The sequence below is a fragment of the Panthera onca genome, chromosome F2 (genome assembly GCF_046562875.1).
Source record: "Panthera onca isolate mPanOnc1 chromosome F2, mPanOnc1 haplotype 2, whole genome shotgun sequence".
Lineage (NCBI taxonomy): Eukaryota > Metazoa > Chordata > Mammalia > Carnivora > Felidae > Panthera > Panthera onca.
The window spans coordinates 63,272,034-63,289,147 of record NC_138356.1 but is presented as its reverse complement, the minus strand read 5'-3'; the positions used below and the strand labels follow the sequence as shown (position 1 = coordinate 63,289,147).

The window sequence follows — 17,114 nt, the reverse complement described above, 5'->3', positions numbered from 1 at the left end:
TAATATTCCATTGTGTATATATACCACCTTTTCTTTACCCTTTCATCAGCTGATGGACATTTGGGCTGTTTATATAGTTTGGCTATTGTTGACAATGCTGCTCTAAACATCAGAGTGCATACCCCTTTGAATCTGTATTTTTGTATCCTTTGGGTTAAATACCTAGTAGTGCAATTCTGGATCATAGGGTAGTCTATTTTTAACTTTTTGAGGAACTTCCATACTATTCCCCAGAGTGGCTGTATCAGTTTGCATTCCCAACAACAGTGCAAGAGAGCTCCCCTTTCTCCACATCCTTGCCAACACCTGTTGTTTTCTGTATTGTTAATGTTAGCCATTCTGACAGGTGGGAGGTGGTACCTCATCGTGGTTTTGGTTTGTATCTCCCTGATGATGAGTGATGTTGAGCATCTTTTCATGTGTCTGTCAGCCATCCAGAGGTCTTCTTTGGAAAACTTTCTATTCATGTCTTCTGTCCTTTTCATATCTGGATTATTTGTTTTTTTGGACTAGATGGGTGATGGGTATTAGGAGGGCACTAGTTATGATAAGCCGGGGTGTTGTATGCAAGTGATGAATCATTGAATTCTACTCCTGAAACCAATATTGTACTATATGTTAACTAACTAGAATCTGAATAAAATTTGAAAATAAATTAAATAAATGAAAAAAAGATTGTATGTCTAATAACACCAGGAGTGATGTTGGCAAAACATTTAAACATTGGTACAGCATGTGCATCAACCAGTTAGAAGGAACGCTGGGCAGTGCAGGCTCCTGGAGACTCACTACCTTTCCAGGCATTAACCTTTTAGTTGCTGAGCTATTCGGCAGTCCGGGAAAGTCCCAGAGGAAGGGCCAGGATGATGGGGAGCACAGCACTGGGGAAGAGGTAGCAGGGTGGGGGCAGTGACTGTGTATTAGCTAGGACTGAAGGCTATACTGGTACATGGTGGCCAAACACCATCTTTGAACCTAATACTAGAAGAGGCTGCTGCTGTACCAATGTTAGGTATCGATGGTTCATTCATACATTATTACAGGAAAGCCAGGCAATTAGGGAGAGGAGATTAAGTGTCTATCTATAACTTAGACTGAGATTTCTGATCTTCATCACTTGACCATTTATTAGAAATATTTTCTCATCATTAATGAGAAATCAAGGCAAAAATGTAGGAACACACTGCAGCAGCAACCTCAGAAATAGGACTTCCTGTGTGTGTGTGTGTGTGTGTGTGTGTGTGTGTGTGTGAGAGAGACAGAGACAGAGAGAGAGAGAGAGAGAGAGACAGAGACAGAGAGAGACAGAGAGAGATTGAGAATATGTTTTTTTCTTAAGTCTTTATTTAAATTCCAGTTAGTTAACATACAGTATAACATTAGTTTCAGGTGTACAATTTAGTAATTCAACAGAAGGGCTTTTATTTATTTTTATTTCTTCTTCTTCTTCTTCTTCTTCTTCTTCTTCTTCTTCTTCTTCTTCTTCTTCTTACCATTTATTTATTTTTGAGAGACACAGCATGAGTGGAAGGGGCAGAGATAGAGGGAGACACAGAACGTGAAGTAGGCTCCAGCCTCTGAGGTGTCAGCACAGAGCCCGACGTGGGGCTCGAACACACAAACCATGAGATCATGACCTGAGCCAAATTCGGATGCTTAACCGACTAAACCACCAAGGCATCCCTCAACAGAAGGGCTTTTAAAGTTTCAAACTGCAAGCCTTGTGTATTTATGGAATTATGACAATTGCTGATCACTTACTATAAATCACAAAGCTGATGAGCGCTTTAGAATGCATTCGTGCCATTATTCCTTAATGGTATCTAAGGGAGGTAGGTATCATTATTACCATTTTACAGAGGAAGAAATTGAAAGCCAAAGAGGTTCAGTATTTTGCCCAAGGCTACATAGTTATTAAGCAAACCAGACTTAAGTTCAAAGCCTGTGCAGGATTATAACCACTGTACCACACTTCCTCCTTAATTTTTTACACTAACCATTTGCCCCTGGGCTGGGTTAATGGGCAGCCACATTCACTAGACTTCACTGCTAGTAACATTTGGGATGATGGTTCTTCTAAGACTCTGTAACAAAGAACATTTTTTAATATGCCTAGCCTCTGTCCTAAAGCTGGTGAATACAATGTTACCATACTTGAAAGGAACAATATAAGCCTGATTTAAGGCTTGATTTAAATTTCTAACTACCGACTGATTGGAATTCAACCTCCACTGGCCATTATGAAATAGTCCCAGAGAATGAATAAGCATAAGCATGAAAAAGGACCCCTATGTTATATGGGAAAAGGGAAAGTAAGTGGATCCAATCTAATGGTGTCATAATTTTTAAAGTTACGTTGATTGTAAATTCATCTCTTAAAATTGACCAATTCTTAATAATTTAGGACAGGAATTAAAAATAAATACAAACTATCCCCTTTTGTAAGTATTTAGAGAAGAGAATATACCGCTCCTTGTTTTCTGAAAAGGATATATATATTTAATATCTGAAGCAGAAATCAATGGAAAATTTCAAGATGTATGTCATAGCATCCATCCCCCAAAAGCATCTCTTTGATAGTTCAATAACTGTAATGCAATTCATTTACTGTACGAAATAAAAGAGTCTTTGAGTAAAGGTCACCCAACTCATAAAGGAGTAACAGATTTCTCGGCTCTATTGACAGAAATTTCACAAAGAGGGACCCTGCTGTCCAGCAAGGCACTAGCACAGCAGACCGGTGGTCAGACCTCTCTCTCTCACTGGGGATCGAAGAGGAGATCAGGCATTTCACGACAGAATAAGATATTTATACGTCTCTCTCATTTTCCTGAAATAGACTTAAAAATCCCTTACCAGGAAGTTCCAGTTGGCATCAATCTGAGTCACCATGCCAGAGAGGAACACGCCCAGGAAGAGGAGGGAAAAGATAAAAGCCGTCACGGACACGAACATGACCCATCCTTGTAGCAGAGGTAGAGGAACGTTGGAGGAGGCAACCAGAATCCAGACGAGTCCCCCGAACAGCTGAAGGAAGAAAGAAAGATGTCACAGGAGTGGGCAACAGAACTGAACGTCCATGCTTACACCTCTACCTCTACCTTTGCTTCCCCCCAGACCCCTGTACACATGCTGCAAGCCCCCTACACAGACACCTGCTTTCCTCAAGGGCAAGGCCAGAGCTTCCATGCACAGGTCTGACCTGGAGCCACACCTGTTTCTGTACCTGCCTCCGTGGTGGATGCTCATCCCCAGTCCATGATCAGACACAGAACTCTTGCATCACCTAAAAATATCCTCCTTTGACCCCGTGGCCTTTCTAACTATTTCCTCTTCAGTCAACCATTTTTGCAAACTCATCTGTGCCTGGTCCTCACCTCCTATCCTAGCTGTGATCCTTCACACCTCTGGCTTCCGCTCTTACCACTTCTCAGAGAGTTTACTAGCACAGATCAGCCATGACTTCCTAACCTGTCAGCGCTAATGGCCACGTGTCCATCCTTATCATGGCCTATTTGAACATGTGAGATTATTGCCCATCTGTCGAGTAAAAGCCGCAGCGTTTGTACGTGGTAGTGAACAAGGTCTACCTGATTTTTGATACTCTTCTATGTGCTGGGCACAGACCTAATATTCAGTAAGTAGCTGCTGCCTGTCAGGGACTGTTCCAGATGCTGGGAATAAGATGGTCAACAAGCTACACCTGGTCTCCGCCATCGCAGAATTCCTGGCCTCTTACAGGAAAGAGACAAGTAAGTGTGTAAAATGCTGCTTCACACCTGTCACAATTGGGCAAATACTGGGCACTGCAGGTTCACCGAGTGAGGGCTCTAAAAATCCAGAGCTGAAAAGACAGGAAATACACCCCAGTAGCAGCAACCCAAAAGACAAAGCTAGGGAGTGTAGAGGTGGGAGGAGAAGGCTGTTTCCTGCAGGAGATGAGCCCTGACTCGGGGGGGGGGGGGGGGGGGGGAGCTGAGGGGCGGAGCCCAGCACTACAGGGGCAGCAGGGACCACATAGGGGGTGGCCACAGGCGAGGGCTGGATGCTGAGCTGAAGGGTCCTGCGTTCTCCCAAAGGCAATGGGAGGCCACAGAATGCCTGAGCAGGAGTGAGCACCATCTAACGTGTATTTAGATGCTTCTCTCTGGCCAGAGAGCTGGACAGGGCTGGAGAGGAATGGATGCAGGGCTGGGGGACCACAGAGGAGACTGTGACAGCCACAGAGCACAGTCCAGACTCGGGCACGGAAGACAGAGGAAAGTGAGTGGATTAGACAGATACTAGAATGTTTCCAGTTTCTAGTTTCATGCCTAGAAGTAGGCATGGTGGCAGGTAGGGAACATGTCAGCAAAAGAACAGATAACGAAGAAACCCAGACTTCTGGTTTGGGCAACTAGGGGTGAGTGAGACATCATAGGAGGAGGAATGGTGTTGGGGTGAAGACGGCCAGTTTCACGAACCTAACCACAGCAATTCTCCTCTATGCTAGTGCTAATAGAGGCTACCCATCCTTTGCATGGCATTCCAGGCCCTTTATGCTCTAACCTGTCTTTCCCATCTTTGTCTCCTGCCACTAAGCCCCTCACATTTTATATCAAAGAAAAAAAATCCATAGTCCAAAGACAAAGCACTTTCACATTTGAGTGGCCTCACATATGCTGGCCGAGAATGTCATTCCCTCCCCATGAGTATTTGAGAAACTTCCACTCACAGCTCATCTTGAAGAGGACAACACCCCAAAGTCTTTCCTGAGTCCCACCCCATGCTCAGGTACCCTGTCCCCTGGGCAAGCTCCCTGTATGGATATGTTATACTGATGTAATTGTAATTGTAAATGTTCTGGCTTCCACGCCAACTGCACGATGAGACCTTCTTGGCAGCCAGCCGCCTTACAGGCCTCTGCATCCTAAGCCATTCATCCATCAACATAATGATCCCTTCCTAACTGTCAGTCAGGCAGTGTGCTGGACTTGGTGACCCAAAAGCTGAGGCTGAAGAAACCTGTTCTGAAGAAACCTATAGGCAAGTGGGAATCAGCACCCCCTCCCTCCTCCACCCCCCCCCCCCCCCATATACATGGAAGTGATATCATAGAAACATGTCTGTCTGGCAGGCAGAAGGCTCTCCCATATTTGTTTAGTAAAAAAGCTCCAAGTTTCCAAGAATAGCTAGAGCTCCACATATTAACAAACAGTAATCCCATGTATCTCGCTTAAGTGTGTAGATAATATCCAAATTGCACAAGTCGCTAAAAGTCAAAACCACAAGTTTAATTCAAGTTTCTCTACAAAGGCCAAGTCATACAATTCACTACCACTTTGAAAAATATTTTTTTTTTATTTTTTTTATTAAATTTTTTTTTTTAACGTTTTTTTATTTATTTTTGAGACAGAGAGAGACAGAGCATGAATGGGGCAGGGGCAGAGAGAGAGGGAGACACAGAATCGGAAGCAGGCTCCAGGCTCTGAGCCATCAGCCCAGAGCCCGACGCGGGGCTCTAACTCACGGACCGTGAGATCGTGACCTGAGCTGAAGTCGGACGCTTAACCGACTAAGCCACCCAGGTGCCCCTGAAAAATATTTTTGAAAGCATAATGAATTATCACTTGAGTATGATAACTAAAGCACCAATCATTACATTTACAGTTGTGGTTTCTGGTATACCTGAAGTCCTGATTTCAAATTAAAAAAAAATAACAATAAACAAATTAACAATCAACCCACAAAGTTTTATGAAATAAATCTAAGTCATGAATATTAATGTACATTAAAAAATTTAACCACAAACTGATTAGTTGTTACGAAAGAAATAATGTTCCTCGTAAAAAGATTCTCTACTCTTTCATACTGTCTACTAAATACCCGAAGGTGATAAGATCTTCAAATTGTTTCCTTTATTCTCAGCATCCTCTTTCTGGTAACCTTTTCTTACTCTCCCACCACAAATAACTTATGTTACTTTAAATACTATTTAAGAAATACACATCACTAATAAATATCTATTCATTCAACCAGGGTAATAAAGAACCTGTTTATTAGGGGCAGGCAGACTCAGATATTAAAGCATAAATATATGCTACAGGGATTATGATAAATTTGACACTCTGAAGAAGGGCTATATGATCCCCCAGAATTAGGCATAACATTTAATAAACCCAGACTGGATCTCAAACTAGTTGACCTCAAATCTACTGCCAGGTACTGCAGAAGAATACTCGGGGAAAAAAGACAAAAAGGCGAGGTTCTGTATCCTGGAGCTCTAGATTAGGGAGAAACAGACACCATCAAAGCTGATTCCGGAGCAGATTGTGGCGAGTGCTATAAAAAGAGCTCCATGCAGTGTGCTCTGAGAGGCTGGGAGAGGAGAGAAGAAATCTAATGGGAGGCATGGAGAAAGAGAGGCAGGGAGGCGGGTTTTGAAGCAGGTTTACAGAGCAGACCAGGGCTCTGACAGCAGATGCTTATGTGAAACAGTACAGATAAACTGTTCTTACTCAAAATCAGAGCCCTTCCAACACCTCAAAGGCTTGGGAAGGAAACCAAGCACTTACATGGAAAGAGAACAGATTCGCCTCCTCATTCGAGGTGTGTGTTGTGTGGGAAGGGGGCAGGAGAGGGAGGAAGGTGTGCGAATGCCCCTCCCCCACGTAAACATACTCCACATCCCGGGTTTGAAAAGTCTGTGAAATCCGGATTTAAGTCCTGCTCACCACGGTAGCTTTGGGAGATACCGGAGGGACAGGTCAGAGAACTCACTACAGAGTTCCACCTTCCTCACTGCACAGACTCACGTTGGCATATAGGTCACTAGGGCTCTGACACAGTTTTTTCTTCCTCACTTCATGACTTCCTTCTGCCAAAAGCTTCCCCTTCTCCTGAGCTTCCCAACCTGGCTGCAACTGTAACGACTGATCTTTTAATAATATTACCAATGCTCACTACACTCACCTCTTCTAATCCTGGGTGTTACTAAGCTGAGAGCATTTACCAGCCATACTGTAAATATTAGCATCCCTGTTTAGTAGAGATGACTCTGGAGGGAGACTTGATTGTAGAGGTGAAAAGCAGAGTCAAAAATGGTTAAAATCTGAGGGAGAACAGTTGATAAAGTATCGTAGCAACTGCACAGTACACACACTGTGAAGAAGGATGGGGTGCTGTGTCCGCCCACGTTTTCTCTTCTTGGATCTGAATCCACATTCTGACCTCTTGTCTACCACTGCCTTCCATCACTCTAGTGTCCTGAAAAGTCTGATAATTACACACAAAACTCCCCAATGCACCACATTTTGACATTTCTCTCAGGAACAAAGCTGGGGCGCGTGACTCTGTACCTCAAGCTCTAACAAAAAGACAACCAGACTTCCAGGTATGTTGCAAAGGCAAACATTTCCTAGAAGTAGGTGTCAGCCTTCCCCTGTGTCTCAGTTTCCCCTTCCCTTCTGCGCTCAAATTCAGGGGTCCCTGGCAGCCACCTGGAGTGTTCATGTCTGTGTCGAGTTGCAGTTGTTAAACTGCTACACATCCCTGAAACCACAGATCTCCTTTGTGGCTTCCCATGTGTTGACCACTTCAGCTTGGCTCCTGCAGCCCACGAGGGTGTGAGTCGATTGAAGCCTTCCCATAAGAAAGTCGCGGACGTTTTCATCCGCCCATCACACTGAACTGAGCCCTCCGAGTTGGACTTAAAACGTGTTTTCACTAGAAACCGTGGACGGGTGAAAACCCATAACCCTGCAGGAAAACAGGGTGTTGTGCCAGAAACAACTCTGGCCACATCCTGGCTGTGCGATGACACACTTCGCGACTTGTCTCCTATTTGGATGGTTTCGTGTCTTGAAAGGATTCATTTTGCAAATAGCCTATGTCTTTTCAAATGTCACTTATTTCCTAATAGCATGCTTTTAAACATGCCCTCCAACATCTTAGCTGACAGTTTCCAAACCAATCTGACACCTTCACCTTAGTGCACTGCACTCTTATTATTGCACTAAGTAAACAGGCCAGTCCCTACTCTGACCTATTTTTAGTCAATGTTTGGAATGAGAACAGGGAAAGGTAAGTGAATCTGAAGGTAGGAAGGACTGGTTAGACTACCCCTAAGGAGAAATATTTAATTGTTTAGAACTTTCTGTATATAACAGAAAGTTTCCAATTTTCCTGCAATTTATATATTGAGCATTTCAGGGGTGCCTGGGTGGCTCAGTCGGTTAAGCGCCGACTTCGGCTCAGGTCACGATCTCGTGGTTTGTGAGTTCAAGCCCTGCATCGGGCTCTATGCTGACAGCTCAGAGCCTGGAGCCTCCTTCGGATTCTGTGTCTCCCTCTCTCTCTCTGCTCCTTCCCCACTCGTGCTCTGTCTCTCAAAAATAAACATTAAAAAAATTTATATATTGAGAATTTCATCACTGTAGCAGTGAGAATGAACACACCAGCAAGCCTAGAGGAAAAAAAATGGTCTCTTAGTCTGGTTTATAGAGTCAGTTTGACTAAGAGGTTGAAGCTAATGAGGATAAAAGAAATACTAGCCAGCATTTATTGAAGGCATATGTTCCAAGAACTGCTCTAAGGGTTTTATTTGTACCAATTTAATCTTCACAAACACTGAGAGATAATTACTATTATTACTCCCATTTCACAGATAAGTTGAAGCAGATAGCCATTAATAACTTGCCCTAAGTTACACAGCTAATAAATGTTAGAATGAGACTCGAACTGAAACCTGGCTTCCAGAGCCTATGCTCTCGATACTATGCTATTGTGTCTCCCCCAAAGGGTTTCTATCCTTTTGCTGTGGAGTCGCTTGGTGGATGTGGGAGCGCTGACTCCCTAAAGTCATATCCAGCTGGGTAAAGTGCATGTGCAGTTTTCTGAGGACACAACTTTCATCAGGATCACAAAGGAGTTTGTGCCCTCCAAAAGTTCAGAATATCGGGGCACTTGGCTGGCTCAGTCAGTTAAGGGTCCGACTCTTGACTTCAGCTCAGGTCACGATCTCACAGTTTCGTGGATTCAAGCCCTGCGTCAAGCTCCACGCCATGAGCTTGAATTTCTCTCTCTCTCCCTCTCTCTTGGCCCTACCCCACTCATGCTCCCTCACTGTCTCTCTCAAAATAAATAAATAAACTTGGTTTAAACATGGTTAAAGAGTGTTTAGTATATTGGGACTATTTATAGTCTAATGAATAGATGACCTACAGTCAGCTCTTTATGCATAACCTGTATTCCAAGATTTTTTTTTTAGCTGGGAACATACTTTGGTCAGCAGATAGATGTGCTTGCGAGGCAGCCCATAAGTATATAAATTCGTTCACCGTGGGACTGTAGTCAAGCTCACCTTCTTCCCGGCACCGCTGCTTGCCCAGCCACCCTCGCCTGGCACTCCGGGCTCTGGTCTCTTACCCCCTGCACGCGAGTCCATCACACTGGTTCATGCTTCTGCCTAGCATGCTGCCATCAAAGTTTTCTCTGGATAACTAAACTCTGGCAGCACGTCTTCCACATACACTTCCCTGGCTGGATGCCACCACCTGGTCCTTCCATGGTTACTGATAGGTGTATCCTCTGTAGCACTGACATCTACGGGTTTGAAATCATGGGTTCATATGGCTGTTTGCCCACCGGATTGTGAGGTCAGAGTCGGCAGCATTGCCTTAAATATCTCTGTACGCTCAGAACCCAGGACAGTGCTTTCTACAGGAGACGTTCAACTGCATTCTCCCTGAAAGAAACGGAAACCAACCGGTATGTGTAATGAATGGTTCTAGAAGAAAATGATCCAGAAGTGCAGCTTGAGATGCTAAGAACACACTGCTGTCTGGAGCCTAGCTCATTCGCTGGTACATGGTGGGTGTTCAAAAATCGGCATGAAGTCTAGTGAAGCAGGAACATGTACTTCTCAATTTTTAAGTTATTATTGGCAGCACCCACCCAGATCTTGTACTAGCAAGATCTCAGGAGGCGGGGATGGAAAGTTATGGGGAAGGTGGCAGCTTTTGCCAGTCTAGCTCATGACACTCCATTTTTACTCTTCTTCGAGCCTCAAATGTGTTCAATTCACCTGTTCTCCTGCAATTGCGACTGGAACTCTTGACCAGGGTGGTGTTTATATTGTGCCTTACCCGAACCCCTCCTGAGCCCTCCATCAATCCCCATCTGTTCTCTCACCATGCGGACATCCATCCAAACTGGTCCTGGCCCCGGACTAGCCCTGGTGCAGTTCTGATTTAGAGCTACAAGCTGGCAAGGTGTTTTTGTTTTAAATCAGAGAAAGGAGAACAAGACAAGTTCTGGGAAGCAATGGGAAATAGCATATACGGAAGGGGCCTAGGTACAAAACACACTAATGCAAAGGAAGTTTTACTTTTTAGATTCACATTTGAAAATTTCAAAAGTATGTTTGAGGATGCTGGGAAGCATTTGTTACTACAGGCCTTTCCTCCCCATCTGCCCCAAATTTCCATTTCAATTTCTTAAGTAGCTGAGGCTACTTAAGGTCCTAAAATGGAAAGCGCATCTTTATAGGGGAGAAATAAAGTCTGGCCTCTTTTTATTCTTACTTATAACTGCCCTTGATTTCTTTTTTTTTTTTTTTAATCCTCTTTTCCTGTTTGCAGGTAACTAGTTATCACCTAGGTTAAAAACGTTCATGCAGGTCAACGCCTTGATGTCAGCAAGAACCACACAGATCAGTCATGCCTCTTTTCTTGCTTTTTACCTCCCTCCTTCTGAAAGCCATTATACAAAAGTTAAGAACGTCACATATGAAAGGACATGGCCCCTTTCATGTTAGAGAGGGCACAGGAAATTCAGGTCAGACTGCAGATTCCTGGAGAAGAACCATGATGTTTTAAGAGTTGCTCAGGACATCTACCTCAAAGCTGCCCTTGTCCACTCCAGCCAGTTTCTCTAGAATATCTTCACACACCGTCCAGACCGTCCTCCAGATCAGATAGCATGGGTCAGGTGCTGCGCATGCACAATACTGTGTATGACAGCCCGGTCCCTGTCCTTGTCATTACGCAGTCTTTTCTATGCGGACACATCCACGCAGACATGCCACGGCCACGGCTCCTACCACCACGTCCAACATTTCTGTAGGGCTCTGCAAAACCAATCTCCTGTCCTTGACCTTTTCCTCTGGAGCTCCAGGTGAAGAGTTTCAGGAAACTGATGTAACTTTTTCTGAGCTGTAGTTCTTCCTATTTTGTAAGGGGCTGCTAGTCAGGGCGAAGCAAGTGCCGAAAATAATCTTTGGCAAGGGCATCAGTTCCTTTTCTCTTATGCAGTTTTAAGGACTCTTTTCACACGGCTGGAGATTTCTAACCCAGAGGAAAAAGGAAAATCCTACTTAGAGAATTAAAACCCCCACAGAGAAGGAAACATACCCACAGAGAGCCCCTCTTCACCGCTGCAAACACACAATGTCCCTGTGCAACTCAAATCTATTTTCTGGGCAAGAAAAGAAAACCCTACACATCTGACTGTTTATATGTTAGTATAATGTCAAAACTTTGGGTTGACAATAATCTGAAATCTCTTCCATAGGTTTCTCTGTGCACGCCTGCTCCAGAGCCCCTCCCTCCCCACCATCCTCTAACTTTTGTGCTCCTGCCGTAATTCCTCTGAGTTACATCTTATATTTAAGTTTACCGTAGTTTCACTTCAGAACATGTCAAACTTTACATACTTGATTGACCTTCTAAAGGTCAGATCTCTCTTCTTCTGTACTTCTGTCATTTGTCATTGTCATTATCCCTCATTCAAACCACTGACATAAGTCCCTTAACTGATCTGCCTTCAGCCTCTGTTTTATCAGCAAACTTCACCACTTAAAGATTTTTTTGAATGTTTGTTTATTTTTGAGACGGGGTGGGGAATGAGTGGGGGAGGGGCAGAGAGAAAGGGGAACAGAGGATCTGAAGCTGGCTTTGTGCTGATGACAGAGAGCCCCATGCAGGGCTCAAACTCATGGACCACGAGATCATGATCTGAGCTGAAGTCGGACGTTTGACTGGACCAAGCCACGCAGGTGCTCGTACTCAAAGATTTCTAAAACACAAGTACGATCACATTTGCCCTGGACTTCAGCAGCTCCCCATGTGATGCCTGGTCCAGTCAGTTCTCAGCAAATCACAACTCGGGCCTTTTCTGCTCTTTCTCCTTCTTCTGCCACCTTCCCATGAGTCATGTGAAAAAAATAAAAAACCAGAGGCACCTGGGTGGCTCAGTCGGTTGGGCATCCGACTCTGACTTTGGCTCAGGTCATGATCTCGTGATTCATGGGTTCGAGCCCCACATTGGGCTCTGTGCTGACAGCTCAGAGCCTGGAGGCTGCCTCAGATTCTGTGTCTCCTTCTCTTTCTCTCTGCTGCTCCCTTACTGTCTCTCTCTCAAAAATAAACATTAAAAAAAAAAATTAGAAAAAATAAAAAACAAAAACAAAAACAAACAGTTGCTGGAAACTTCGTACCATGGTCTGTCTTGTCTCTAGGGTTTACACATGCCCTTGTTTCTACCTGGAATTCTCTTTCCCACTTTTCTTGTCTACTGAATGTCTACTCATCACTTAAGACTAAACTCCTGTGTCACCATCTCATGCAAGCTGCCTGGCTCGGACTCCCCAGTGGCCGGATGTGCTTTACCCCGTTTTTCAATAGTACTTTTCATGACCAATTTTATCACTTCAGACACTGGAATTCTTTCTTGACTGTATACTTCACTATTCACGAATTTAAGGGCAGGAGCTATGTTAATTATCCTATTCCCAGGGCATAAAATAAGGCCTGATGCATAGCAGATTCTTAATTATTTGTTGGATGAGTGAAAGTTATTGGGACATCCACACCACTGCAGGTCAGAGCATGTGAATAGGAGTCCTAGAATATCTCCCATAAAGAAAAACGCTAGTGAATATCTTGGGGAATGTGGATAGTTTCCCAAACACCGAAACCATGCAACACACTGAATTCAACATATTGACCTTTCTTCTTTTCCAAGTTTAACTGTAACATCTGATCTATCTTGCGGATTATACAAGGTAAGCTCACTGAGGACAGGGACCTCAAGTATCTTGTTCGGCCCCATAGGACAGATGCTCTGACGTTCATTTTCTTATAAACAGACCTGCCTGGAAAACACTTTAGCTGTAGCCCACTCTCCATATTTACATCGTCCCTGAATGGCAGTTATTTGTATGCAGATCATCTCAACTAGGTTAGATGTTTTTTTCAGGTGAGGAAGGGTCTACCACCTTTTTCTCCCCCCAGACGAGTGTCTTGCACTCAGTAGGTATTCAATCAGTACCTGACAAAAGACTTAGAAAACACTAAACCAGGAAACACAGAGAATTTGAAAATGTAACTTTGAAGGTGATGTTTTCCATCCTAAACTAAAAGACTTAGCATTGCAAAAATAACTTAGTATTACACTCTTCAAGGCAAGCATGCATTGGTAAGTATAGCTCAGGGCAAAAACATAGGAGCTGACAACCTAAATCTCTGGGAGTGGACCACATTTGTCTCAAAAAACCATGCCACGTCTATGTGGTTGCAATATTCTCCACCTATGAAGCCAGTGCTATAAATTGCCTTACCTGGTGCCATTAGGCAGGCACTGTTTGCATCTTTTGAATTATCTCTCAATAAACGGCTTACACTTGAGAGATTATGCATGGATATAATAAGAGGGACTGAAAATGAATTCTTAATGTAAAATTTGAGAAAATTTATTATTGAAGTATAGGTGACATACAACGTTCTATTAGTTTCAGTGTATAACACAGTGACTTGACAATTCTATACATTACTGAGTACTCACCACAGTAAGTATAGGCACCATCTGTGACACTGAATTTTCTGAGCCAAGTTTCCAGTTAGTGTGAGAAGTGAACTCCAAGATCACGGTTTCATTAGCTTAGTCAGCTGCTGATAGCCCAGCCCACTTGTCAATTGCTGTTTTCCCACATCAAGCTTTAGATGGCAACAAGACGCAAAAAGAGAACTCACCAAGACAAATGCATTTGAACAGAAGGCCAAAATTGAGAAGGAGTTTGGGGATATCCAGAAACACTGGAAGAGGCCCCCAGAAAGGAGATCACCTGGAGTTGAGAACTGCTCCTAGCAAACTGTCACGTTTCATTCACAGGCAGAGGAATTTCTGAGGAGGAGCCGTGGGAGACTGAACACTTTAAAGCAACAAGAAAACTTGAAGAGATAAGGGGAACAGTCTGGATACTTCTTTGGGTCTGGGTCCCTATTAGAATGGGGAGGGGTAGAAGCTCTGGCTTTGCATGAGGGCTGTCTTGTCCACAGAGCCCTGGTAAAGGCCACCCTCGGGGGTTCCCAGCCATGTGTTCACTAGACCCTCTGGGGAGCTTTTAGAAGAACCTAGCCGACTCAGGGTGCTTCCCCAGAGATTCTTATTTAATTAGTCTGGGCCAGCCACCGTATTTTTAAAAGCTGCCCAAGTAATTAAGTACAGCAGAGTTGAGAACTAACTCCTGGGCTAGATAAAGAGATATGGGGGCAGGGGAGAGAAAATAAATCACTTCCACTTTTTTCCCACAGAATTAGGCAGTGTTTCCAAAAGTATGACAAGACCATAGATGGCCCTTGGCACAGTATTTGATGTGATGGCACGTGTTTGAGCCTTCTTTGCGTATATATGTACACAGGTCCCTATATACATACATGTATCCTTACATATCTTTACATGTATGCATACATGTATGTAAACGCGAAAGTATATATTTGAGTAAATATTAAAAAAACATACCCAGTATATCAAATTCGAGAATTCATGTATATTGTTGCTTAGGATGAGGCTAAAGTAGGTACTGAAGTTTAGAAAGTGAATCGAAGTGAACATTCTGTAAATCCTAGAACAGGTGGAATGCAGATATGGCAAAAACTCCTAAAAGCGATATGCAAATGAGTAGAGTTTGAGGAACATGGGACTAAAGCAGCCCAGAACTTATACAAGCTTTCTACCGTTCTAAGAGTGTCTCCCCCTCCTACACACACACACACACAACGGTGCCCGGGCCCAGTGCCATCCCCTCTCTACTCTCCTCACATGGATGCCCGCGCCTCATCCCAAGCATTCAGATGCTTCTGAACTGGGCTCAGACTCAAAACCAGCCTCTTCCAGCCTCGCAGTCACGATCCGATTACTGATGTCGTAGCCTGTAACTCACTTGTCTCCTTTTGCAGATTCAAATCTGAGCTAAACTTAACTTAGCACGCCTTAGCCACCTTCACACAATAGGGCAGAAAACCAATGCTCACAAGGCGTTCCGGCCCCACAAGCACAAAAGTGAAACTGAAGCGACCAAATCCAGGTTATGCAAACTCAGAGGAGGTGAGAAAAGAGAGATGAAAACTCCATAGGGAACAAACAACATCAGCCTACAGGAAGGGCAGGGACTGGCTAGCACTGCACTCTGGATCTGCCGTTCTCAGGGCATGATGCAACCTGGAGTTGCCCAATTTATGTTTGCACATTCCCCCTGGTCCACAAAGAGCTCCAAAATCTTCCAACTCCACAAAATAGCTTTAAAAAGGTTTAAAAAATCTCTAGCCCAATAAGGCGCACGGCAGGGCAGGTGACCTCACCTTCACCTAGGCCCAACAAAGTGGGCTGAGAAGTGTCGACTTGCACAGGTCGGCTAGGAAGCCAGTAGGCACAAAGGCAGGCAGCGAGGAACTTGACAGCCACCTCTGTACCTCCCCCACCAACGCCCCCGCCACTCTCAGGCCCACTTTATTAGAAACTGCCAAGGGCACGGTTCACTTGACCTTTTTCCCTGCCCTGCCTCCAGAGCTCTGCTCCTCTCCCCAATCCAAAGGGCACTAACAATGGAAAGGGAAGGGGGTGGGTAGGCTCAGGTCTTAAGCCCGCCTTCTCTTCCTGGCACCTCCCGCCTCCGGCTTTTCACGTCGTGGCAGCCTTCAGGTCACTCAGTCATCGGCTACACCTTTGCACCACCCAACAAAATGGCAGGTTAGCAACAGGCGAGGCCCAGAGAGCCTACTCTTGCCCTAGCCAAGCGCGGCCCCTGGCCAAGCCACCGGGGGTCTTCCGCGGCGCCCCAAGCCCAAGCACCCTTCCCCTCTCAAAGACCCCAATCCTTGGCCCCGGCGCTGGGACGTCTGCTCGCTCCCTCGGGGCCATTTCTGTCGCCAGCGGGAGAGCAGGTGCCAGCGTAACAGGTGCCAGGCGAGAGGGCCCAGGTTCGGGCTGCTCTGGGCATGGAGAGGGCAGGACCCCGGGAGGGACGCAGGTAAAGGCCACGTCGAATGTAAGGGAGCTGGGGCGCGGGCAGAGGGAGCCAGCCCCGGGAAGCTAGGATGCCGCTGCCGGTCCTCGCTCCCCGGGCGACGCGCCGAGGTTGCCCCACTTACAATCTCCAGGCAGACGAAGGCACCCGAGTAGGTCCGCAGGATGTCCGGGCCGGCGGGCAGGGTGATCCGGGGCGCCGGGAAGGACACGGCGGGGTTTGGGGGCGGCGGGACTGGCGCTCCGCCGGCCGACATGCTGCCGCTGCCGCTCTGCGTCTCTGCGCGCCGCCGCCGCCTCCCTCCGCCCGCCTCCGCCGCCCGGGCTCCCGCCGCCGCCGCCGCCGCCGCCGCCGCCGCTGCCGCTGCCGCCGCCGCCGCTCGGGTCCGCGGGGTCCCGGCGCGCCGCGCGGGAGGGGGCGTGGCCGCGCTGTCTAGGGCCGCGCGGGGCCCCGCCCCGTCACGTGGGTCCAGGTGAGCGCGCCGAGGCCGCCTTGGCGCCCGCACCGGTCACGTGCACAGGTGCGGCAGCCACCCGGCGCGGTCCTTCCCGCGCCCTCCTCGCCCCTCCGCGGGCCAGCGCCCTGCCCTTTATTTGTTTCTTTTAGCTCCCTTCGTTTCCACCTGTTCTCTTCCACCTGCCCTACCCCTCCTCCTACTCTCACGACTTCTGTACCCTACTTTCTTCAATGTAACTGTAAGACAAGTCTTGAAATTGTGACTCGGCAGGTAAAATGAAGGTCACTAGGCACACCTAAAAAGTGGAGTAGATCTGCCTTAAGTGAGACTCTAGTGGGATTTTTTAAACACCGCTAGGGCAGTCAGATGGCTCAG

At 45.9% G+C, this 17,114-nt stretch overlaps 1 protein-coding gene across 1 annotated transcript in view; it reads right to left on the bottom strand.

The window, feature by feature from the left end:
- MAL2 (mal, T cell differentiation protein 2) overlaps positions 1 to 16,656 on the bottom strand; it is a 29,366-nt gene extending 12,710 nt beyond the window's left edge. The window contains exons 1-2 of the mRNA XM_060611205.3: positions 16,407 to 16,656; positions 2,857 to 3,027 (exon numbers count right to left, since the gene is read on the bottom strand). Coding sequence (XP_060467188.1) covers positions 2,857 to 3,027; positions 16,407 to 16,538 — 303 coding nt within the window. The 5' untranslated portion in view covers positions 16,539 to 16,656. The remainder of the gene's footprint in view (positions 1 to 2,856; positions 3,028 to 16,406) is intronic.
- Between the last annotated feature and the right edge of the window lie 458 nt (positions 16,657 to 17,114).